General features: G+C 40.2%; 1 protein-coding gene across 1 annotated transcript; it reads left to right on the top strand.

The window, feature by feature from the left end:
- Positions 1 to 238: 238 nt before the first annotated feature.
- On the top strand, positions 239 to 23,738 carry LOC107597387 (AF4/FMR2 family member 3-like). Its single transcript, XM_016288417.1, has 18 exons — positions 239 to 434; positions 9,830 to 9,907; positions 10,395 to 10,428; positions 11,360 to 11,417; positions 11,984 to 12,035; positions 14,747 to 14,784; positions 15,144 to 15,336; positions 17,232 to 19,280; positions 19,407 to 19,516; positions 19,917 to 20,076; positions 20,273 to 20,406; positions 20,519 to 20,582; positions 21,658 to 21,794; positions 22,144 to 22,215; positions 22,329 to 22,422; positions 22,552 to 22,601; positions 22,707 to 22,900; positions 23,194 to 23,738. Exons 1-18 carry the CDS (start codon positions 366 to 368, stop codon positions 23,313 to 23,315), a joined length of 3,708 nt encoding a protein of 1,235 aa, XP_016143903.1. The 5' UTR covers positions 239 to 365; the 3' UTR covers positions 23,316 to 23,738.
- The last annotated feature ends 1,129 nt before the right edge of the window (positions 23,739 to 24,867 follow it).

The raw sequence follows: 24,867 nt of genomic DNA, 5'->3' as shown, positions 1-24,867 counted from the left end.
AGATAGATAGATAGACAGACAGACAGACAGACAGACTGACAGACAGACAGACTGACTAGATCCCAGAGATATTTCCCAGAGAGGTATTGATGCTTCAGCTTCTCGGTGACTCTGTCTCCCTCATCCCCTTGCTTACGCAGGAGTGTTTCTACGAGCATCTCAGTTCATCGCCGTCATAGCGCTCTGACGCGATGTTTCGGTGACAACACCGAGCCTCCGGTACATCAGCCTCCGCCCGTCGCGTGCTTCCACAGAAACACCGACCGTGCCTCTGATGCGTGACCTGTTGACGCTCGTTCTCACGCGGTGCGCGGTGCTGCGCTTCTGGACCTGCCAAAATGGACAACTGAACAATCGACCTCAACATGCCTACCATTTATGGAAGTAAGGGAAAACTTGCAAGTGTTTGTTTCATGCTTCAGCACGCATCCCAGGTTAGTGTCATACAAACCTAATGCGTTTAATTCCATTGTTTTTCAAGGAGGAGAGACAAAAACATGATGCTAACGAAAATTTGTGTTTGGTGTTATCCTATTTATTCTCTAGATTTGATTTGGTTTCATTATTATTTTCTATTGTTATTACTGATGAATTTCTCCAGAACATTGAGGGGTGCAGTCTCGCGCAACCCCTTTTCTGGTGCCCCATACTTAGTCAAACGTCAACTATATCTAAACATTTTAAACAAAACACAAACTTTTTTTTATAAACCTGTGATGTGCAAATATATGGTCGAGTGGCCATTAGGCTGTGTTTATGTTTTGTCGATGTTGATCCTCACGAAGAGTACACGAGTCGCGTACTGTTGCTATGGTTATCTCCGCGAACGCGAACACGATTTCTCATCGCGAGAGTCTTTTTAACTTTGGGTAGGCGTCCTAACTTACTTGCTATCTAACTTTTCTCTCCAAAATGTTTGAAAACGCTGATTGTTGCTTTATATGTGAGGAATAAGGAAAACAGTTTAAAAATCTGTATTTAGAAGAATTCTGGAACCATGTTCATGCGCTGTAGTCAACACTGAAAGAACTTCTGAGATGTGATGCTTTATGGTTTTGTCAGTTGAACTGTTTTCCGGTGTGAGCGCAACTTGGTGTTCTCGGTTTTGCTGTGTGGCGCGCGCAGCTTTGATTAGATGGTACGTTCAAATTCAAAATTTTAAATAGCGACTTCCCCTTCTGTCACTCTGGAGGGCTTCTTCAATCTGTTAAGACAATCATCACCTGCCTCTCCTGCTGTTACATCATGTTTATCTCTGCGCTTTAGTAGCCTATCTCAGTTTGGACTTCTCCAGAGACCAGAAGGCATCTAGGGGGTTTTGCACGCTGTCTGATTGGTTTGCTTGTAATAACATTTACTGACGCATATTTGGGTATAATAGTAATTTTAAAAAACTGGGAGAAGACGAATTGAAGATCAGCTGAGGGCGCAAAGAAGACCGGTACTAAGTGAGTAAGGTTATAAATGCACCTAGTTTAGCTTCTGAACTTTGGGAATTTTTCCCTCTCTTGCTGACACACACACACACACACACTCATTTACTGCAGCACTCATGCAAACACACTGGCTTCACAAATGACTCATTCTCAGTCATTCTGACAATAATAAAACAGGTGCTGTGAAGAAGGCTTATTATAAAACAAAAAGTAAGGGATCATCAAAAAATACATCATAATTTCCTACAGCTGTGTGTGAGTCAGCTTCTACACTGAAAGCATTTGGGGACACTTATGTATATTTCAGTTCAGACAAGTGCATGTGTGCAGACAACCACTGTGGCACCCAAATCACCTGCAGATATATGCAGATGTCAGGTGTGCAGCTTTTATTCAGCTGCAATGTATTCCTAAGGTTTGATCATGTATTCCTAAGATATGGCACTCAGCTTATAACGGGTGGTATTATATTGATAGGAAATTCAATTCAATTCAAGTTTATTTGTACAGGGCTTTTCACTATACAAATCATTGCAAAGCAACTTTACAGCAAATTAAGTTTCTACAATATTTAGTGGTAGCTTATCAGTGGTGACTGTCAGTTAATCTACATATGGCAGAAATGTACGGAAAAATCAATTAAAGTCGTAATCAAACAGACAATGAACACTATTAACAGCATTTATTATATGATGCAATCAAACTTATAGCAAAATGTGGTAGTTCTGTATGTTGTTTCAGGGTTGGCATCATCTGAGGTCCTCTGAGGGTTTGGCATCACCTCTTCTCAGGTGTTCTGGATCCAGACTGAAGCTTGTGTAAATCCTAGTTACCACGGGATGTCAATCCCGTGTCAAAAACAGAGAAACAAATGGAGACATAATTAGCGTAGCTGCTGTTCCAACCAAGCAAAATTGATTTGTTTAACCCAAACTAAAGAATAATAATGTGCATTTAATCAGATATACCTGCAGTACAAGATTATGAGATGCATAAAGATGTGTCTTTAATCTAGATTTAAACAGAGAGAGTGTGTCTGAACCCCGAACGGTATCAGGAAGGCTATTCCAGAGTTTGGGAGCCACATGTGAAAAAGCTCTACCTCCTTTAGTGAACTTTGCTATCCTAGGTACTACCAAGATACTAATTGATCGTTGTAGCCGTTATGTTTAGGTATTAGGCAGAGTTAAGGGATCTAGAATATGGTCATGCATTAATACGTGCTTTAAAGGGGTGGTTCATTGACAAAGAGCAGTTTCTGTTCTTTACACCATGACAATAACCATTCATGTAAAGCAAAAAGTCTACTGAACCTTTTGTGTCCTCTTCGATACGTAGGAAGCGGTCCTGACACGATGACCGTCTCGATCAGGCTCCTGAAGTCCCTCTTCAGTGTCTCCGTAGCTTGCCGCAGCAGTAGCTGCCGCAGCTTGTTGTCGTTAATCCCCGCGTGAAGCACGACCGCTCCGGTGCTCTCGTCGCCCTTCAGGATCACGGGTATCTGCGTACAAACATCGAGAACACGAGCACCAGGGAAACAGTGAGTGTGCACTTTACCTTCAGCTAACGTAGCACGGTCGTGCCGGACGATGGAGTCTCCGATGATCACAGCGTCGCGTTCCGTCTCGCGGAGGGGAGCGAAGCACCAAGCGGTTCCGGGTGGAGATCTCGAAGACCGGAGGCGGCGGAGAGGAAGAGGTCGTCGCCCGGGGCCTGGCTCGCGTCTTCCGCTGCGGGTGTACCCAGGATCCGTGGTGTCCCGGCGCCGGAGTGAAGGGCATCTGGGAAGATCGCGTCCTGGGTGCACCGGGCCTGTGCAGAGAAACACACGGAGTAGAGGTGGTGGGAGAGTTAGCAGCGGGCTGTATACTTACCTCGGACTTGTGAGCGTCAGCCTGGGATGTTTCCAGCGCGGCTCTCCGCGCTCTCAGCTGGGTCTGCTTTGCCACCAGGTCCCGGATCTGCTTCTCCACGGCCTCCAGCTCGAGCTGCACCGAATGCAGTTCGAACGTGTCCTCACCTGCACTCAAAGGTAGACACACATCCGCCGTTAAAGCATGTAACAGTGAGTAAAACAATGGTAATGTGTGTGAATAGAGTATTAGCAATGTAAGTGAGATTAGTGGCAACCACGCTGGTGATGCTAAGGGGCTATATGCTAATAGTGGACTCGGGAAATCAAAATAGAACTAGTGATAACAAGGCGCTCTGATTGTTTTTGTTGTAGAATACGATAGGGGATATATTCACATGTTATAGAAACGAAAATTATGGTGTATAAAATTGATTTTAAGATAAAAAATAGACGATAAAGAATTTACTTGACGGAGCTCAAACTTAAAACACACGGCCGGAAATGACCTGATTGTTCAGATATTTTTCAGACCACTGCACAAAGATTCTTTTCTTATAGATACCAGTGACGTTTTCTATAAATATACAGTATAGAAGGCTTTATATTGAATTCTTTAACAAGAACTGTATTGGAATGTCATAAAATGTACACTAAACTGAAGAATAATAATTAATTATTACACATCTTTTTTGAATGCTTGATTGTGAATGGTCAATCACATAATTGCTTATGAAATTGTTTATAAACCAATAAAGTGTGTAATTGCATAATACAATACTTTTGGTAACACTTTATTTTTCAGTGTCCTTGTTACATGTTGTCACGTTACGCTGCCGGAAGGAACACGGAGCCGGGGATAATCGAAAGAGTCTTTATTAATCCAACACAGGGGGCAAATCCAACAAAGGGTACAGGAGGTAGACACACGTACATCACTGGTAGACCCGACAAACACTAACTGCACAGACTAGGACTTATAAACACAGGGCAATCAGGGGAACACAGGTGACAACAATGGAACATAAACAAACTAAACAAGGACAGGAACCTGACCAAATAAGGAGACACAGGAAGGACTAAGGGGGCAAAACAGGTTCAAAAGTCTGACATTTCGCCCCCTCCCAGAAGATGCGTCCTCATACCATAACAACAACATAGGGAGGCATAGGTGGGAGCTTGGGAGGAGGTTTAGGAGGAGGACGGACACCCGGGAGGGGGCTGGCAGAAAGAGTCCAGGGAGGAGACAATGGAGGGAGGAAACAGGAGGGGCTTGGAGCAGGAAGAGCTGGACCCAGGCCACAGCCATAATGTCGACCCACGGTGGAGCCGATGGAGGGAGGAGCCATGGAAGAGGAATGGACGCCGACTCCAGGGGGGCGATCAGCGGCGGCGGAGCAGGTGACGGAGGAGCCCGAGGCGGAGATGGAGAGCCAACGAGCCAGGGTGATGCCGAGGATCCGGGGTCCAAGATGGAGCCAAGGGCTCTGATGACCAAGGCAGAGGCAGAGATCCGGAGATCCACGGTGGAACCAGAGCGACTGAGAACCAAGGGGGAGCTGGTGGGAGGAAGGAGCCCAATGGAGTCAGTGGGATGGAGCGACAAGGTGCAGCCGGAGGAGCGGAGTCCTGAGGTGATGGTGGGTCGACGCCCGACCAAGGCGGAGCCGGAGGGACGAGGGAGCCTGGTGGAGCTGGTAGATCGACGTGGGGACGAGGGAGCTAGGAGCCGGGGTGGAGCCGCTGGGTCTACGGGCCGAGGCAGAGTCCGGGCCTCAGAGGCTGGAGGCGGAGGTGAGGGATTCTCCAGCCATGGCGACGCTGGAGGATGGCAGACCCGCGGAGCTCGCACTGTAATGATGGTGGGCTGAGGGCGAGCAGAGGGGCTGCCAGACGACAGCGGTGGAGGAGGCAGGAGCAGGTGGGAGAGCTGGCATTTGTGAGTCTCCGGGCATTCAGGGCTAAACTCTGGATCGGGAGCCCCCTCTAGCCTGAACACGGGAACAGGATGGTGCTCTGGAGGAGCGGACACTGGAGGGCACTTTCTAGGAGCGGGCACTGGAGGGCGCTCTGGACTGGATTCGGGGACTGGAGCCCTCTCATCCTCGTTTTGGCACTTTCGCCCCGCCATACTCAGCTCACCCTCAGCCGCGGTGCAAGGGGTGGAGCTCCTCTCCGTGCTCACACCGTCCGCGGCTTTATCCCTTGTGGCGGGCATTATCACCGGCTCTCGCACCTGCTCTGATGGGTTTAGCTCTACGTCTGGGGCGATCCTCTGCTCAGTCGCTCGGCTTTGCGCTGGCTCACTGATCGCGTCGGGAATTGGCTCTCTGTCATTGGTGGGCTCGGGCTGATGCTCCGCACCGCGGGGAGATGGAGTGGATCTGACGAGATCATCCACGGTGCAGGATGGCAATCCATTTCTCGCCAGAGCCCACTCCACGAAGGCAACGAAATCCTCTCGAGGATCATCCTCGGACGACATCGTCCGGGTAGCTGGTGGTGCTAGCTAACAGCCGGAAAAGTCTTGTATAGTGCTCGAGAGAGCGCTCCCCCTGCTGCAGCAGGAGGAGGAGGAATTCGGGCCGAAGGAAGGGATCCATAGACACAACAGGAAACACTATGGAAACAAAAAGACTGAGAGAAAAAAACGAGAAAACAAATGGAGGGGAGAACACGGAGGTAACTGTATTCGGTCGGGTCTTCTGTCACGTTACGCTGCCGGAAGGAACACGGAGCCGTGGATAATCGAAAGAGTCTTTATTAATCCAACACAGGGGGTAAATCCAACATAGGGAACAGGAGGTAGACACACGTACATCACTGGTAGACCTGACAAACACTAACTGCACAGACTAGGACTTATAAACACAGGGCAATCAGGGGAACACAGGTGACAACAATGGAACATAATCAAACTAAACGAGGACAGAAACATGACCAAATAAGGAGACACAGGAAGGACTGCGGGGGCAAAATAGATCCAAAAGTCTGACACACGTCACATGTACACATTCAGAAAGAAAGGTACAAAATCTGTCACTGGGGCAGTACCTTTTCAAAAGTTACACCTTTGTACTGTATTTACCTCTAAAAAAGTTACATATTAGTACCTAAATATGTTTTGAAAGGGTACCGCCCCAGTGACAGCTTTAGTACCTTTTATCTGAGAGTGTACTGACTATAGTAATAACAGCAAATTATGCATAATTGCATGAAACTAACCCTAAATCAAACCCAAATCCTAACCCTATAGTAAGTACTTGTTCATTTTAATGTACTCAGTACTTACACTGTAACAAGGACACCTTAAAATAAAGTGTAACCATAATTTAAATTAATATTTCATGTAGTAAGTATGATAATCTAGAGTGAGCCAGTCAATACCACAAAATAAACCCCTGGGTAAAACCCTTCAGGTACACCATGCTTGTTGTACATTATGCCTTACTTGTCTCTATTTGATTTGAGCTACGGGTTTTTCCCCCAACACATCAGTTCTACTGCAAATGCCAGTTTGACTCCCATTCAAAATACATATTCAAATGAAAGGATCCCAGTAGCTCGGATCCAGACTGGGGACAAATTGTCTTTGGAATCATGCTTATGCATAACTGAACTTTGGTTAAAAAACACCATAGTCTCTTCTCTGCAAAAAAAACCACCAAGACACACTCATCCTGACACTGTAAATTAGCATTGGAAGATCGTATGATAATCTATACAAAAAAGGGATGGAGGCACAGAAGTTGAGTTTAATGTAGCTGAATTGTATGTTTACAAAAGATATTATGCAGTTTAGCCCTTCTTATAGGGATATTTATGACGCTGCTTGATCATTTACTGAATGGAATGGAAGAGGATTATTCTATAGATGAATTGCAAACATTTCTAGGTACGAGTAATCTAAGTGCTATCTAAATGAACAATAATTCATGTGTGAAGTCTGCTGAGAACAGACACACCCTAAAAGGGCAGATATGAAATGCAGCGGTAGTGATTTTTGGAGGGAAATACTTATGCAGATTCAAATCTTTGGTTCTAGTCAGTGGTATTACAGACATCTGATTGAGATGTTAAATGCTGTTCTGCATATTAAGGTAAAGAAATCACAGCAAAATTTTATGTGCCTTATATGCTGTGTATTTGTCTTTTTGTTTAATAGTTTTCTGTTGAGAGCACTTTAAAATCTAAAGGATTTTTTTATTGAGGTCTTGTTTCATGATCAGTTATTAGGTCAAACTATTTGTGTGTTCACGTCACCCTTTGCCCCAGTTTTGCATGGGCTGAAGGTTTTAAAAATGTAAATGCTGTCTTCGATATCAAAGTTTTGATAAGCACCAGCCATATACATGCGCATTGTGCTGCACTGTATGTGTGGGATCATCGCACAAAGCACAATGCAGTGCTCCATTTCTCATATCCGTCTGTTACCTTCAGTCTGAATTCTGTGTAGGTGAACGAGCACATGCATAGATGTGTACGTCTTCCCAGGGCTGCTGTTGTGGTCATAGGTATTTTTAGAAAGAGCACAACAGATGTATCTGCAAGCATTAGTGTGTGAGTCTGTCTGTGCCTTTCCAAATTGGTGTATTGGTTTTGTTGTACTGTTTTAATTGTAGAAATGCCAAATCAACAGTCTGCTATATGATAAAATCTGGCCATGTCAAAGCATCTAAGGAGTGTGCAGACAGAGAAGAGTGAGAGGGACGTACACATCTATGCATGAGACAGAGAAGCAGTTACAGGTTCACCTGGGAAGCCTTGTTGTTGGTGAAGAGAGATGAGTCCTTAGTGACTAAAGGCGGCGAGAGAGATAATGAAGCAGGTGGATGAGAGGGAAGGAGGAAGAGTTATGCTCTGGAGGGAGGAGTGTGTTTTCGAAATATTGCTACAGGCTAGGAAGAACGATTGATGTGTATAATGTATGTTTATATTATGATACTGTTATGCAGTTTGACTTTAGCAGTCTGTGTTGAACACATGGTGGCGTTTAACCTAGTAGTTTACCCTCAAGTTGTTCCAAACCTGTAAGAGTTTCTTTCTTCTGCTGAATACTGTATGCACAGACAGCTACAAAGATGCGGTCACATTTACTGTTGTTTGGCAAATTTTTGTGAGCAAAAGTCATTTCAATTGGAGTCTACGCCATAAGGAATTCCGCATGAGGCCAAACAATTTTACAGATTCAATGTCTCAAAATATTTCTAAATATTTCTGTTTGAGCATCTTCACCATCCTGACACATGTAACATTGGCTCATCCAATGATCATCTCTATGTATGACCAAAATCAGAAAATAGAAGTGTGATCAGTTTTCTTTTTTTATTATTATTATTTATTGGCACTGGCCAAAATTGCAGTTGTGTTCAACATAGAAGCATGGATGCAGAATCATGCAAAATCAATAATTTGTACCATTGCAGAAATTTTCAATTAGCAGTCAGCCATGTATAATTTATTCAAAAACCTTTCAAAGAAAAAAAAAATACTGTGTGCAACTTTTTTGAAACAGTTCTGACTGAATGTTTTACACTCAGATAAATGGCTGTCAGTCCATGAGCATTTAATTTTAGCTTAATCAGTCAAACACTGCACATCTGTTTTCCTAACGACTATCAGAGTCGATAACTCATTTCACAGACTGCTTCCTGCTCTGTGACACACACACAGGCACAGATTACACAATAAAGTTTTTACTGAGTAATTCATTTAATCACACATAATATAAGAAATGCTATAAACTTCCACAAACCCACAAATACTGCAAGTTCCTCAACAAAAGGTCATGAACTCTCGCTGGTGTATGTTAGGTCATTAAGTGGATTAACAGTCGCTCTTTAGAAACACAGGATCTAAATGAGACATTACTTCTGCAAAACCTGCTACTATTATGAGTAACATGCAGGAAATAAAAAATTTTGGTTGTCACTGGAATTCAAAATCAATACAGCAGCCATGTTAAAAGCAATTTCTTGAAAAGCATCAGCTAAATGGAAAGCAATATATGTTTCTGATTGTGGTGAGGAGCTGCTGCTGAAATCCTAATTAGTTGATAGGTTGATTCGTTTTAAAGTTTTTTTGTATGTGTTTTTGTTATAGCTTGTATGTGTTTTTAATGTATGTATTTTCTGATTTTGATCATTTGATATATTCTAGAAAAAAATTAGAAGGTCATCTATGATACCATTTGGTGTGATCAGAGGCCGAGTAAATGATGACATAATATTCATTTTTGGATGAACTATTCCTTTAAGTTAAAATTTCCTAAAGAACGGCATAAAGAAGGAGCTTGTAATATTTTGATGCTTCAAAACACAATAACACCATCCCAAGCACTGCAAATCCCCCAATGTAATGGCCTCTAATTGCCAAAAGAAAAACATTAGTAGACATAGATACATTTCAGGAGTCCATTAAAGATACACATTACATCTGAGGACATTTCTGTCAGTTGCCTATGATAATGACTTTAAAAGTTCATTTTCCAAACCTGTAAGTCATTTTGGCTTTTAGCCTCTGTCCTCTCATCTCTTCATAGGACATGACCCAGTCCTGGCCTTACCAGCAGCCCCCAGGGGACGGGGGCACTCAGCATTTCCTGTACTCACGCTCAAAGGTACGCACAGGGTTTATTACAGAATACAGGCAAGTGTGATAAATTCACCAATATAAAGCACCATCTCTGCTCTGTCTCTGTATGTTTATCTCTTTCTCTCTCCTTCTCTCTCTCTCCCTGCTGGGTATTACGCTTGCATTGTTTATTTGCACACACTCATAAATCTGTGTTGTTTTAGCACCAGAGTAACTACAGAAATTATTCAAATCGGGTAGCAATGCCCCAAGCACAATGCAGGCCAGTTCTAGGGACTGTACAGTATCTTTCTACCACTATGATCCAGAGTTTTTTTTAAATGCAGAAAATGTACCTGAGTTTAATGACACCTGGTTAAACTGGATTTCGGGGGCTTAAGGTAAAAGGTTAGGTGCTAAGATACAGTGTGACAATGTTTAGTACAGTTTAGTGAATTCACCCTTCTATGTTTTGTCAAGATGCTGTTTGTGTTGATTTGACTGATTTGGTTTATGCTGTTTATCTGTTTTAGGAGGGAAAACAGCCCAATTCACGACACAGACATGGTAAACATGCTACATTTGATGTGCAAGCTTTATGTTTGGAGCACTGTCTTAGATATATGTTTCTCTGTCTGGATAAAGGGATGCACCAAAATTGATTCTGACTGATACCGATAAGCTGTTATTTTCATGTTGTGGCCAATAACCGTTAAATGACGGATAATAAAATTATTTGCTATTTGTTTTGATACATAATAAATAAATGCTAAAAACTAAAATCAATCATTTTAAATGTTACAAGTGAATTTAGGCATCACAACATTGTAATATACAATATGAAAAATTGATATTTATTTTGATATTTACTAAAGATTACATTTAACAGTCTTAAATATTACAAAATATTATTACAATTTAAATTTAAATACATTTTTAAATGTTTATTTCTGTGATGGCAAAGCTGAATTTTCAGCAGTCATTGCCCCATGATCCTTCAGACATCATTCTAATATCCTGATTTCTTATTATCAATGTTAAAACAGTTGTGCTGCTTTTTTTGTGGAAACCATGATACATTTTTTCAGGACTCTTTGATGAATAGAAAGTTCAAAAAGAACAGCAATAATTTGAAGTAGACAACTTTTGTAACATTATAAAGATCAATTTAATGTGTCTTTACTGAATAAAAGTATTAATTTCATTTTTAAAAAGTCTTACTGACATTAAACTTTTGAACAGTGGTGTAAAATTAAATATCCAATGTTGCCCGATATTTATTAAACATCATTTAATACCTGATATGGTACAGATATATTGTGCATGCCTATTGTGTGTGTGTAATAAGAAGCTTGCTTGTCATTACCTGCTTTGTTTAAGTTGAGATATCACTACATGGTTCACATCAGCATATGTATACACAGCTGTGCTAATATAGCAGTGTTTTTACATTCTGCTCCATCATGCTGATGTATTTCTCTCCCTGTGGCTTTCTCAGTGAGGGATGGTGTCTCTGTGAGGATGCCCTCACGTCCACTCGTGGCTCCTCATAAATCGTAAGTGGGGTGCACAGCACCCAATCCGTCCATGGTAACTAAGCACCAGGTGGTGTCTGAACTGCTTCTGCCTGTTCACTTTATTACATCATAAACAATTGGCTTTAGAGAATTCAGTGTTGAACGTCTGTGCATATTAGTGTGTATAATTAGATTGGGCTTCCTGGAATTTAACTGCTTTGGACCAACTGCTGTTTAAAACCAGCTTCACATGGAGGGTTAGGCCAGTGTTATATATCTCCACCATCTCTAACCACCATACTAACTTCATAAACTTCACTGAGTTAGTATCTAATTACAGAGCAGGTTCACACAGTAGGGTAGAGCTCTGAACTACACTACCATCATATAACATCACTGTTCAACATTAGAGCGCTGTGTTTATGAGCTTTTTCTTTGAAGCTTGTAATGTGATACAATCTCATATGGCTAGACCATTCGAGGCAAACTCACACATTTAATACACACACACACACAGATGTGCTGCAGATTGGCAGGACGAATAAGTCTCTTTGTCAAGTGAGTGTGACATTCTCTCATGTTTGACTCTCTCTTTGCCCTCCCAGCATGCTCGCTGATGACCTGAAGCTCAGCAGTGACGAAGATGACAAAGACGAGGTAGGGCGCCTGTTAAGATTGTTGAAGGAATGGGCGGAAAAAGCAGATCATCTATTAGTATTAATAACTTTTGCACTGCTTGTGCTAACTGTTAGCTTTGAACACAGTCCAGCTCATTTGTGACCCTGGACCACAAAACCAGTCTTAAGTCGCTTGGGTATACTTTTAGCAATAGCCAAAAAAACATTGTATTGGTCAAAATTATCGATTTTTCTTTTATGCCAAAAATCATTAGGATATTAAGTAAAGATCATGTTCCATTAAGATAGTTTGTAAATTTCCTACCATAAATATATCAAAACTTAATTTTTTATTAGTAATATGCATTGCTAAGAACTTCATTTGGACAACTTTAAAGGCGATTTTCTCAGTATTTTGATTTTTTTGCACCCTCAGATTCCAGATATTCAAATAGTTGTATCTCGGCCAAATATTGTCCTATCCTAACAAACCATACATCAATGGAAAACTTATTTATTCAGCTTTCAGATGATGTATAAATCTCAATTTCGAGAAATTGACCCTTATGACTGGTTTTGTGGTCCAGGGTCACATTTGTTCATTCATCACAAAATGCATTTACACACAAAACCACCTGGCTGCTGTGGCATTTGTGTTTGCATTGCTCTCTCATTGCAGACAGCACTATATTACAGGGATGCAAACTTGTCACCTTTTGGCAAAATTCACCATTTTGAATATAGAATGGGTCATTTGTGCGATTTGTGTAGATACGGTGAGTTAAAAAAAAGGGGGGGGGGCAAACGCGAGTGTAAAAAAAATTACGCGAGTGAATCCGCAAAATTTTTCCGCAAGTCATTGCTTTGATTGACAGTGATGACTAGCAATGGACAGAAAGAAACTATCTGACAAGTCAATGTCAAAAGAGAGCTGTGACTTAAGTGATGCAGAGTAAATTCAGAGTAACAAAACTACAGCAGCAACAAGTCTGTGTTGGCTGAATATATTTAGCAGCTTCTACAGTTAAAGGTAAAATTTAAAACACTCTTTTTGATGTGTCCTTTTTAAGGCAATGTTTAAATTTTTTTTATTTTAAATTAAATCTTAAAAGATTTCAAATTATTTAATACATTATTATGTAATTGTACTTGGTATGCTTCATGCTTCAATATATTAAAAGTATAAAAATTGTTATAATAGTCATTTTAAAATAAATCCAAAAGCAAGACATTTGGGGGGAAAAACTAGGGAGTGGAAATGGCAACTGAGCTAATGAGTGATCCTCTGCTGCCATCTATCAGAAATCAAATCAGAAGTTCCTTTGAATTTTCCTTACGCAAACAAATCTAACCAAGTTATAATTCTTTCTGCAGTTATTAACTATAAATACATATTTATACATGCATATGTACACACCTGCATACACAATAAACTTAACAATCCGATACATGTACATGCCATCTAAGTATACAATGTACATGCAGACATATGCACATATTTTCTAACATACTGTACAGAAACTCCTAAAACAAAACAAGACAATTTTCCACCCACCCAGCCATAATTTCATGTCATTTTCATCTTAAAGGTCTTTGTTTTCCACCAGGATTTTTTCATGTCATCTTGCCAAGTGAATCTTTATAGTGATTATTTTTTTCTGCACAAAAATAATGGGGGGGGGGGGGGCCGTCTTTGTCACCTTTTTAATTATGATAACATCCTGTGATAACAAAGCTGAATTTTCAGCAGCCATTACTCCAGTATTCAGTGTCACATTATCCTACAGAAATCATTCTAATATGTTGATTTGGTGCTCAAGAAGCATTTCTTATTGTTTTCAATGTTGGAAGCAGTTGTGCTGCTTAATATTTTTGTGGAAACCATGATACCATTTTCAGGATCTTTTGAGTATAATGTTTAAAAGAAAAGCATTTATTTGGAATAAAAATACTTGTAAAAACTTTGTAAATGTCATCACTGCTGAATAAAAGTATGAATTTCTTTTTTTTTATCTTACTGACCCCAGACTTTTGAACACTACTCTCAACCCTTTTGTTTAAATAAGTGACTATTGTTTGGATATTATTGAGTCAATTACTATTAATCATCTATTCTTGTGTAAACACTGCCTTTGTAATAATTTAAAGAGGTGACCCTTAATTTAATCACGCTGTGGGGTTGCTAAAAATAACATAAAACATATAATGGAAAGTGGTTGAGTTGTTTACTTTATAATTAGTCCATTTATTTTGATCAGATGAACCGATTCAGGCTAATTTGTGGGGCTGCATGAGTGAACTGTACAGTATCTAGCTGCTCCTCCCTCACATTCTCTCCAATAGGAGTTCTATTAAAACAAATTATGATCTCATGTTACACAATTTTTTAGGAGGCACTGCCTTTTTGCCTCGTTGGGAAAAATGCCACTGCTCCATGTCTGTGCTGCTGAACTTGACATAGTTTGCTGAAATTGAGACTGTAGCAAGTTTGATATTTGACTCTAACTTTAACTTTAACAACAACAGCTCCTTGTACATGCGTGTATCTCAACACAGGACTCCAGGATTATGAGTCATAACAGTCTGAGTCATAAAATACACATAAAAGACTCGTGGCCTTACTGCAGGACTGTAGCTTTTGCTTTGGTCAAGATGCTAGTAATGACCGTGAAATTGAAGATTCCAAGCTAAAAAGCTCTCTTTTATTAAAATCTTTGTTATTTATTTATTTATTTATTATCTGTTAAACAGGGAAGTGAGCAAACAACTTCCTGGGCTGATAATGACCGGTAAGTGTGTGCTTGTGATGTTTTGTCTGTTTTATGTTTGTAACTGTACCAGTTATCATTATTATCCAGTGTTTGTCTCTGTAATGTATGTGTGAGTGTGTGTATTACATATTGAAGAGGTCAGAATATGTGGAATGTGACAGCTGGATGATAAACCAGCCTCTGTTTCTTTTGGCCTTTCAACATGTTCAACCCCCAAACACACACACACCACTCGTAGTGTTTAGTCTGCATATTTGTTGGGATTTTGGAATTTCTTTTAACTTGATAGTCGAGATTGTTATACATGTAAATGCATCTGAGTGTGTGGCCTAAGACGTGCCTGTGCACTTCTATTGTTTGCATGTACTGACTGACAGCTTGTCAGGCCAGCAGCAGCACCACACAAACACACACGTTGGAAGAGTGAGACATTCTAGCTCAGGGTCTTCAGGATCAGACCCTTTCAGCGAGTGGGAGAGCAGCAGCCAGCGGTCACGCAGCCCGAGCCCAGGGACGCACAACCGGTGCGGGACACCGACCCAACAGCGGACCCTAATCTGTAGCACAGAGGTATTTTTTTTTGCTGTGCAGTATGCTATTTCTCATTGCCTCGCTCTCTCTGTTTCCTAGTAGTTGTTTTTAGCAGATGAGGTAAAATGGGATGGTGGGGGGAGGAGAGAGGAATGTCGAGGGGCGGCCGCTGAGACTTTAGAATCTGGGTGTCATGTCAACATGTGGTGCCCCAGATGACTAACTAGATAGGAAGTAGTACATGTCAACATTGATTTCGTCACAAAAAGCAGAAGTTAAAGGGATTGGTTACCCAAAACAATGAAAATTCTGTCATCATTTACTCGCCCTCATGTAGTTCAAAACCTGTATGATTTTACAAAACAACATTGGACCTCACTGACTTTCATTATATAGAATAAAACAGTTTTCAAAATATATCTTAATTTGTGTTCCACAAAAGAAAGAAAGTCATACAGGTTTGGAGCGATGTGAGGGTGAGTAAGTGAAGACAGAATATTCATTTCTGGGTGAGCTTTCCCTTTGAAACAGCACAGGAAAATAATCTTGAGTTGAAAACAGCTACATTTGAAGGATTTTATGCTGTGGTATGTTCTTATATGACGTTTGGGGGTTCTTGCAAGTCTTACTTTTTTTTCATCAGAAGGAGGGATTAAAGGCTCTAGTAGCATAGGGCTACACCACCATATGAATGAATGTGTCTGTGTGACACAGCTGGCTCTATTACTGAACATGCCATCTATTTGGAACCTGTGGAGAAGGGAGGAGGGAACTCCATGTGTTTTTCATCTACGTGTAGTCATGTAGTGTCTCTGAGGAGGACGGCTTGGAAACGCCACACAGTTCCAGGTAGAGGGGGGTTTGAGGGGAGGGGCAATGGGAAAAGGGCACAAGAGATGCAGTGTCTTTGCTGGAAAGAGAGAGAGGGGAAGGGGGAATGTTTGAGTGGAGGAGTAAAAGTTTAAATTAGCTCTGGTCAGCTACTGGAGGCGGGAGAGGAAAGCTTAGTCTGCCCTGGAGCTCAAGTGTGCTATCCAGTGAGTATTTGCTTTGATTTTGTGGCGTTAATTCAAATCTTTTGTAAAGTCAATAGTGAGTACAGCTTACTTTATTACTCTATAAAGTGAGATTATGTTGTCATACAGTATTTATTTTCAATGCAGCTTATTTCTGGTTTGTAATAGTTTGGAGTGAGTGAACTGAAGAGGCATTGTAATGGTTAAAGCAGTGTGAAATTGAAAGAGGGTTTGTTAGGGTTTAAGGAATCTACACAGTTTTCTGGCCCTTTCTCTCGGTCACCCTCTCACCTCCAGTTTTTCTTTTCCTCTCTCTCCCACTGACACTCTGGCCTGTTTACATAAATACTCATATTTCCTATTTGTTTATTCAAGTTATTTCTCATTGACATTTTTCTGTATTTTTTCCAACAATGCTTTCTCACTATCACATTGTTGAGTAAATACATTGTCATGGAGTCAGATACTGGTTAATGCAATCTTCTGCACACATAGAGTGTTTACTTTACATCAGTATGGTAAAGAATTGAGATGTTCATTTACATCTCATGTTATGATATATCTAATATTCCTACGATTAGCCTATAACTGCCATGATTGACTGTGCATCACCACTGTTATTTTAAATGTGATGTTCACTTTGTTAAATTGTCAGCCACACACTTCTTTGTTAAAGAGGTTCTGGAATATATTTACAGTGATACTGTTGTCATCTCAGTGGTCAAGAGTTTATGGTCAAGAGAAGGTTCACTGAAAATCATAATCTTGTCAAGTATGTTTTGTAATCCAGGTCAATCTAGATTTATATTTGATCAAATTTACATTATTTTATCAAATTCATATTTAGAGTAATATTATTTTACCAGTTTTACCATTGTTACATTCTCTGTCTTGAACTCATGTCCTTTCTCTGTTCAGACGGAGAGTCCACCATCCACACAGTGGCAGCTTGACAGGTGGCTTGAGAAAGTCCCAAAAAATAATCCTTCAACTGACCACGACCCAGGTGGAGGACAGCGACGGAGTGTGAAATCTGACTGTGGCCGAGGACCATCACCTGGAAGATACTGGAACAGAGACTTTGAGTCCAGACGGGATTACAGTCCATGTGAAAGTCCGGTCCCAAGTCCAAAATTTGACTACAGCCCCAGAAACAGTCCTCATCCCAGCCCAGAATACAGTCCATGCCCCAGTCCAGGAATTAGCCTTGTGCCGAGCCCAGTGCCAAGTGTGTGCCCAAGTCCAGGAGACAGCCTCCAAGCGAGTCGAAGTCCCAGCCCTTTACCTTTACACCCTCCCAGAAGCCCTAGTCCAAGTCTTTTATCCACCGCAGTACCTAGCCAAGGTACATATCCTCAGGTACAGCCACCTCAAATAGAAAGTCCCAGGCATATTGCTAGGCCAACCGTTACCTCTAATCCAGCACATCGTCCCAAAGTAAGGCCATGGGTGCCTCCGGACCATAGTGCCAACCAGAGAAAGGAGTTTAGACCCAAAGACTCTAGATCCAGAGACTCTCGATCCAAAGACTCCAGACCTGGTCCTCCCCATCAACCCCATCATTCCGAACACAGCTCAACAGAAAAGTCAAACAAAGATCTCACACACAAGCTTGAAGCCAAAAACTCTGAAACCACAAACAAGCAAAGGTTTAACTCACCTTCAAACCCCATCTCAAAGCATTCGTCAAAGCAAAGACCAAGCGTTAGCCCAAAACCACAAGCCAGGCACTCATCTACAACTGACCATAGTATTGAACACAATCAAAGAAGCAATGAACCTGCAGGAGTGTCAATCCACAGTTCACACTCCAAATCAGGCCATTCATCTCATTTTAATACTCTAAAGAGTTCCGACCGTGGTCCCTCGTCAAAGTCCAGGGACTCATCCCGAAGCGAAGTCAACAGTCGATCTAGTCACAGCTCGAAGACTAAATCTTTCCCAGATACAAAGCAGTCCAGCTCTAAACAGACTTCCCAACAGAGTTCCAGTCCAAAGCCCAAGGTCAAACTAGGGGATGCCCCAGTGCCCAGAACTGGGCATTTCCAAAAAGACACAAAGCCCAAAGAGAGAGAGCGAGAGGTGGGCAACCGAGGTAAGGCCCAGGGAGCAACCCTGGTGCAGACCAGCAAGGAGCAGAGACAAAGACTGGCGCAGGAGCAAGTAATAAGGCGTCGCTGGGTTCGGAGTTCTGAGGAAGAGGAAGACGAGGAAGATAGGAGAACCGAGGAAGGGGAAAGAGAGAGGAAGCGGAGGAGGAGGAGGGAGCAGGAAGTTGAATGGAAGGCAGTGCAGCCCAAGCAAAGACCTCACACCAACAGCCAGCATCACGCTCAAAAGGAATACAATGGACTTAACCTTGAGGAGCAGAGAAGGAAGAAGAGAAGGTGGAGCAATGAGGACATTTCCTCAGGTCCTCATGTGACAGACACTAGCCTTTCTCCTCCACTTTCTCCACCTTCCCCTACTCCTGTCATCAAGCCCACTCGCCCATCATCTTCCTCGTCCTCATCATCCTCATCTTCCTCATCATCTTCCTCCGAATCAGACTCTGAGTCCAGTCCACCCCAGAATGTTGCCAAAGTCCCTGCAGATTCAACATCAAACCAAAAAGCTGTGTCAAAAAGGAGGCATGACAAACAGACTTCAGGCACTGGTGCTCAACCCCACGGGTCGAGCATAAGCACCCCTGAGATAGATAAACAAGGTCGGGGCAGACACAAACTCTACACACTGGTGCCTTTCGGCCGATCTGAAAAGTCCCCCAACGTCGCACATCGAGGCCTGAGAAAACTTGTTGTGAGGATAGACCTCTCGCTTCTGGGTAGAGTCCCTAGTGCAGATGAGATTACCGAGGGACAGTCCTCATCTTCAGCTTTGTCATCAGGAAAGGCAAAAGAAAAGACATCAATGAAACACCTGCACCACTTGGACCAACTGCCTGGAGATGGCAGAAGTAAAAGAAAAGTGAGGAAGAGAAAAGTATCTTTATTTTTAATTAATGCATACAAATCTGCTATTCTTAAATTAATGTTCTTCTGAATATGAGATTTGTGTTTATGCATATGTTTTTTGTGTATTTTACTATATCAGGCTGAAAATGGAGATGCTCAAAGAGAGAATAAGAGAAATCAATCACGTGCAGATAAACTACCAGTGTCAGTCCATAATGAGACTGAGGAAACCTTCAACAAGCAAAATGGGTACATTTAGATCTAATCACTTAATTTGTTTGTGAAGAGGATTTTTTTTTCATCATGCATCAGTGCTTTCTCTTTGCAGATACAGTTTCGGAAATATTAAATAAGCTGTTATCTGGCTCTGAATGTATAATTTTGTTGATTCAGACTATATATGCTATTGCAAATTCATACAATAAGGGGATATCCATTAGTAATTACCACTGTAAAATTATTGCTGTTTTACAGTGCTGCTTTAATACATTGAAAGCCATCATGGGACGCCCCTATGACAAAATACAAACATGAGAAAGGTCAATTCATTGCTGTTATTCTTGTTCACTGGGACATGTTGGCGTAATCTGATGTTTACTGTCTGGCTCATGTTCGTTGGATGATGTCCTTTTTATTGCTGTGTATGCAGATGTCAGGACGATTACTTTTATTCCAAGAGGCCAGTATCCCCATTGTCTCCTCCATCTGGCATACTGGAGCTCTCAAAACCCTCAGTAAAAGCTCAGCATGCAGAGAAGTACCACACACCTCCAGAAAAAGACAAAGATTCAACAGCACAGAAAAAACAGGTTCTTAAAATAATGCTCACATGAAACACTAAAGTCTTTCTTTCTTTCTTTCTTTCTTTCTTTCTTTCTTTATCTTGTCTTCAAAGAAACATATAGCAAACCAAGAATCTTATATGGCCAGTATTGGAAGAGGGTTCTTTACTGGACTTCAAGGAATGCAACAGTTGTTCTAATGTAATATATATTAATAAAACAGGACCAGAAGATGCAGCCCAAGGTAGAGGTGGAGTGTGTCAGGGTGTCAGGACATCTACAGTCTCTCTCTGGATCACTGGTTCCTCCCTCGAATCTTTCGCTCCACTACAGAGGAACCGTACCTATCAGTGATGTGTGAGTAAATGTCTGTTAATGCCTCTGTTTCATTTTACAGTGCTGCTGCATTTAATGTCAAATACCTTTCCATAGTTCTTACCTAATCTCTCCTTTCTTCCCTTGATGTTAGCTCACATCATGCTGAGTACTACATGCATGAGGCCAAGAGGTTGAAACATCGAGCAGATGCAATGGTAAAACAGCATTGTGAATGTTGACATTATTGAATATTACCACCAGTGTTGGGGGAGATGCATTACAAGTAACTCAAGTTACGTAATCAGATTACTTTTTTCAAGTAACTAGGAAAGTAACGCATTATTTTTAAATTTGCAACAAAATATCTGAGTTACTTTTTCAAATAAGAAACGCAAGTTACTTTTTTTTCCCATTTATTGATTGAGACCTCATGTTGAGAGAAATCGTGAGTGAGATGTAGAGGAGTTGTGTGCTCTGTGTAAACATGATGGTTATTGTAGTTCTAGACTAAATGTGAACATGCATTTACTCATCTCACTTGCACAAAAACAGAATCAGTATTCCTAGAAATTAATAAAAACAGTAAAATGCAAACTTTTAAATAACACATGGTCCAATTCAACCAAAAATGACTTTAGTTAAATGTCACGTGTTTTTCTTTTTTTTTCTTTTTTAATTTAGTTATTTTATTTATTTATTGTTGTTGTTATTAATAAATTTTTTGTTAGCAAGCCCAGGTGAGAAAACGTAATGCAAAAGTAATGTAATGCATTACTTTCCATAAAAAGTAACTAGCGTAATTAGTTAATTTTTTAGGGAGTAATGCATAATAATATTGTAATGCATTATTTTTAAAAGTAACTTTCCCTGACACTGATTACCACTAGTCTAGACTATTACAGAGTCAGAAGTCACAACCCCACATGCATTCTCAGGAAAACAAAAAAATAGAAATGACAAAAGCTGTCACTGGGGCAGTAGCTTTTAGGTACAAATGTGTATCTTTAAAAAAAAAAGTGGCAGGTTTTTTTTTTTTTTGTGGAGTTGCCTGAGATTTTTAGGAATCTTTTTTTATGCTGCAAACTGTAATTTTGTTTAAAAAAAGAAAAGAAAGACAGAAAAAAGCTGCTTTTTCAACTGCTATATGACAGAGAGTGGCGTCCCAAGGATTATAGAACCCAAAAAGAGAATCATAGACCAAAACAAGGATGAAAATCTTTGGTCTGTATCCTCTGTAACTAATTAATCGACTGCTTTCTTTTCTCCTTTTGTCTCTATCCCTGTTTGCAGGTGGATAAGTTAGGAAAAGCTGTGAATTATGTGGATGCTGCTTTGTCCTTCATGGAGTGTGGTAAAGCCATGGAAGAGGGACCGCTGGAGTCCAAGTCCCCCTGCACCATGTATGCTGAAACTGTAGAGCTCATAAGGTGTTTAAGAGTTTTATTTTTCTCTTTCACCCTTTCTGTTGTTCTTTTTTTTTTTTCGTTTTCTGTATTTTTTCACCCAGCATTTTCCATAGGCCAGACATCACATGACTGGGTAACTCCTTGTGACAGGATGCATACTGACTATGTTTTACTTAGGGTAGATGTTGGTTTGAATAAGTGCTGTGATAAGATCAACAACAGGCCACAAAACATGCAAATACAATGTCAATAGATTTGATGTTTTCACAATGACCGATATTTGACAGATGCTAAAACAGAACTGGCCAGAAAAGGCCCTATGTTTGTCAGAAGTTCTGTACTGATTTGACATGTTCTATGTGTTGGATAGATATGCTATGAGCCTTAAGAGTAATGCCGGACCTGGAGCCAGCCAGGAAGACAAACAGCTAGCTGTACTATGGTAAATACAACACTGCAAAAATCTTCAACTGTCTGTATTCTCGTTTTGATTTGCTGAATCTTGATCATGTTAAATTCTGTTGACAAAACACAAATTTTGTTTCTGGGTTGCAGTTTCCGCTGTCTTGCTCTTCTTTATTGGCAAATGTTCAGACTTAAAAAGGACAACGCTCTAAAATACTCCAAAGTCCTGCTGGACTACTTCAAAGTAGGCGGTTATCAGTTATCATACATCAATATGCAAAGGACAGTTGAAAAAATACCTGCCAATATAGTTTGTTAAAGTTGTCATGTTCAAAGATTTACTCATTCTTATAACTGTTTTTACTTTGATTAGAGTTCTCCAAAAGGACCTCACAAACCCCCTTCTTGGAACGTTGCTGGAAAGTAAGAGTTAGTGATAGTTGGGCCTTGAATTAATTTACACACCCACTGTGAGAGACCTTTATGTTGTGTTTGGGTGTCAGTACATCTGTATTTGTGCTTTTACAGGGGAACTGTACCTCCTGCCTCTATTTGCTCTGTCAATATAATGGGGTCTCACACAGGCAGCTCACAGAGCAGTGTTATCAGCATTCCCCATCGTATCCACCAGATGACAGCAAATCACCTCAACATCACCAACAGTGTCCTGTACAGTTATGAATACTGGGAGGTGGCTGATACACTGGCCAAAGAAAATAAGGGTGAGTTTTGAATCAGTTCTGCTTGGAAAAACTGTACTTTTTCTGTCTCATAGGGGCCATTTTAATAATTTAGAAAAACATGTATTTGCTATTTATCAATTATTTTTTCTATTTTTATTATACATTTTTATTACTATTTTTTAAAATGTTACATTTTGATATTTATTGTCATTTATTCAAGTTTTATTTGTTTATTGTATTTTATTTTTGACAAAAACACCCTTTCTCACAGTGTGTATTTATTTATTTATTTATTGTGGCAAATAAATTATTCTCTCTCACACCCACACCAGAATTTTTCAACTATCTGAACACACTTACTGGACCCTTGACTCTGCATAGCAGCATGGCTCATATCGTCCAGTACACCAGGCAAGGGCTGCAGTGGATCCGGATCAGTGCTAATCTATCATAATACCATGTACAGACGTTCTTAAACTTCACAAATCAATTGTGGAAACAATGTTCTGAAGCCAAATTAGCAAAACATTTTACAGTTACCTGCACTCTGTGACCAAGGAGTCTGGGTTTTGGGTTTTTAAGCCCAGACAGTAATGAAGAAAATTGTCAGTTTCATGACAAGTCATGTGGCATCATGTCATCTTAGGGTATTAAGGAGTGGACATATCTGTGTTACTTCAAATTAACTGAGCATTGAATGCTAAGATATCTGAGGACACCATGTCAGAAATAATCATGTTTTCTTTAACGCAATCAAGCAGGTCAAATCAAAAGAACCTTGGTCATTCAATTCTTAGCACTTCTTAAAAAATGCTTACTGAAAGTTTTGAAAAGGAACCATTGTCGGCTAATTCATCAAATGCTGCTTTTCCAAAATGTGCCACATTTTTATGTAAGCAATTAATTTTAAAAGGGTTTTATTTTCTGTATGTAATTAAATTGCCGTTACAAATCTCTTTACTGGTTTAAAATGATTTTTTTGTATGATGGGTTGCATCATCTAACTTCATTAAAACTGTTTTTTTTTTACAAGAGCCTTTCCTAACTTCTTATGTCAAAATCAGTGCATGCACAAAGTCTCTTAAAGATCTGTGAATGTGATTTTTTTCTGAAAACAAAAACCAAAACAATGTTCTTTGTGCAATAAGTCTGAGATTTTTTACATTGTGTCATGTAGATGTGTTGGTGCTGTTCTTTAATAGCCAGCATAAAGTCATGTCGATCTATGCAAGACTTCTAATGGCATTGTGAAGTTGTTAAGTTTAAACTGAAAGAAAAAAAACATAATCGGGACCTTTGTAAATTAAATTGCTTTTACAGGAGATTGTAGTGGTGTTGGTCATATGTTGTTGTTGTTGGTGATGATGATGATGATGATGATGATGAACCACAGCAATCCATTAGCATAAGATCTCTAATGAAAAACAAAATTATATGTTGAAACAATATGCAAACCAGCCTTAACCTACAAATGAACATAGACTTCACACATTCTAGTCTGAGATTTTATTGATATAATTTTATCAAAAACCTAAGGAAATAAAAGGAATGTCCTCGCATAGTAACTTTACCTTTGAAAGAATGCTTGTGTCAGATATAAAAAATAAAGTGTGCTTTATAAAATAAATGTTTTTTTTTATCTGAATAATTGAGGAAATAATTGACAGATTAATCAGTTCTTAATCGTTAGTTGCAGCCCTAATTAAATTACTTTGAAATTCTGAAAAAATTATGTCATAATTTTTCAGACTGAGAATTCCAATTCAACTGATTTAGGGCTGCAACTAGCAATGATAAAAAATGATAAGTGTTTCATATAAAATCAAATAAACATTAAATTTAAAAATAGCTGTAAATAAGTAGGCCTACTTAGTAAATAATAAAAATGCCAATTTAATCTATGCATAAACATGTATGTATTTTAGTGTTACTATTTACATACATGTGTTGATGCATCTTTCAATGAATCAAGGTAACACAATATTTTTTCACATCATTTGGTTAAT

Source organism: Sinocyclocheilus grahami, unplaced genomic scaffold, assembly GCF_001515645.1.
Source record: "Sinocyclocheilus grahami isolate Dianchi unplaced genomic scaffold, SAMN03320097.WGS_v1.1 scaffold231.1, whole genome shotgun sequence".
NCBI lineage: Eukaryota > Metazoa > Chordata > Actinopteri > Cypriniformes > Cyprinidae > Sinocyclocheilus > Sinocyclocheilus grahami.
Note: the sequence above shows the minus strand (reverse complement) of the source record. Positions and strands in the feature narration are given on the sequence as shown.

Excerpts from the sequence above, each read along its gene's own strand:
- LOC107597387 (XM_016288417.1), top strand. The coding sequence starts at position 366 with ATGCCTACCATTTATGGAAGTAAGGGAAAACTTGCAAGTGTTTGTTTC. Across the intron at positions 21,795-22,143 it reads GAAACTGTAGAGCTCATAAG|ATATGCTATGAGCCTTAAGA; the intron begins GTGTTTAAGAGT and ends TGTGTTGGATAG. Across the intron at positions 22,901-23,193 it reads ACTGGCCAAAGAAAATAAGG|AATTTTTCAACTATCTGAAC; the intron begins GTGAGTTTTGAA and ends CACCCACACCAG.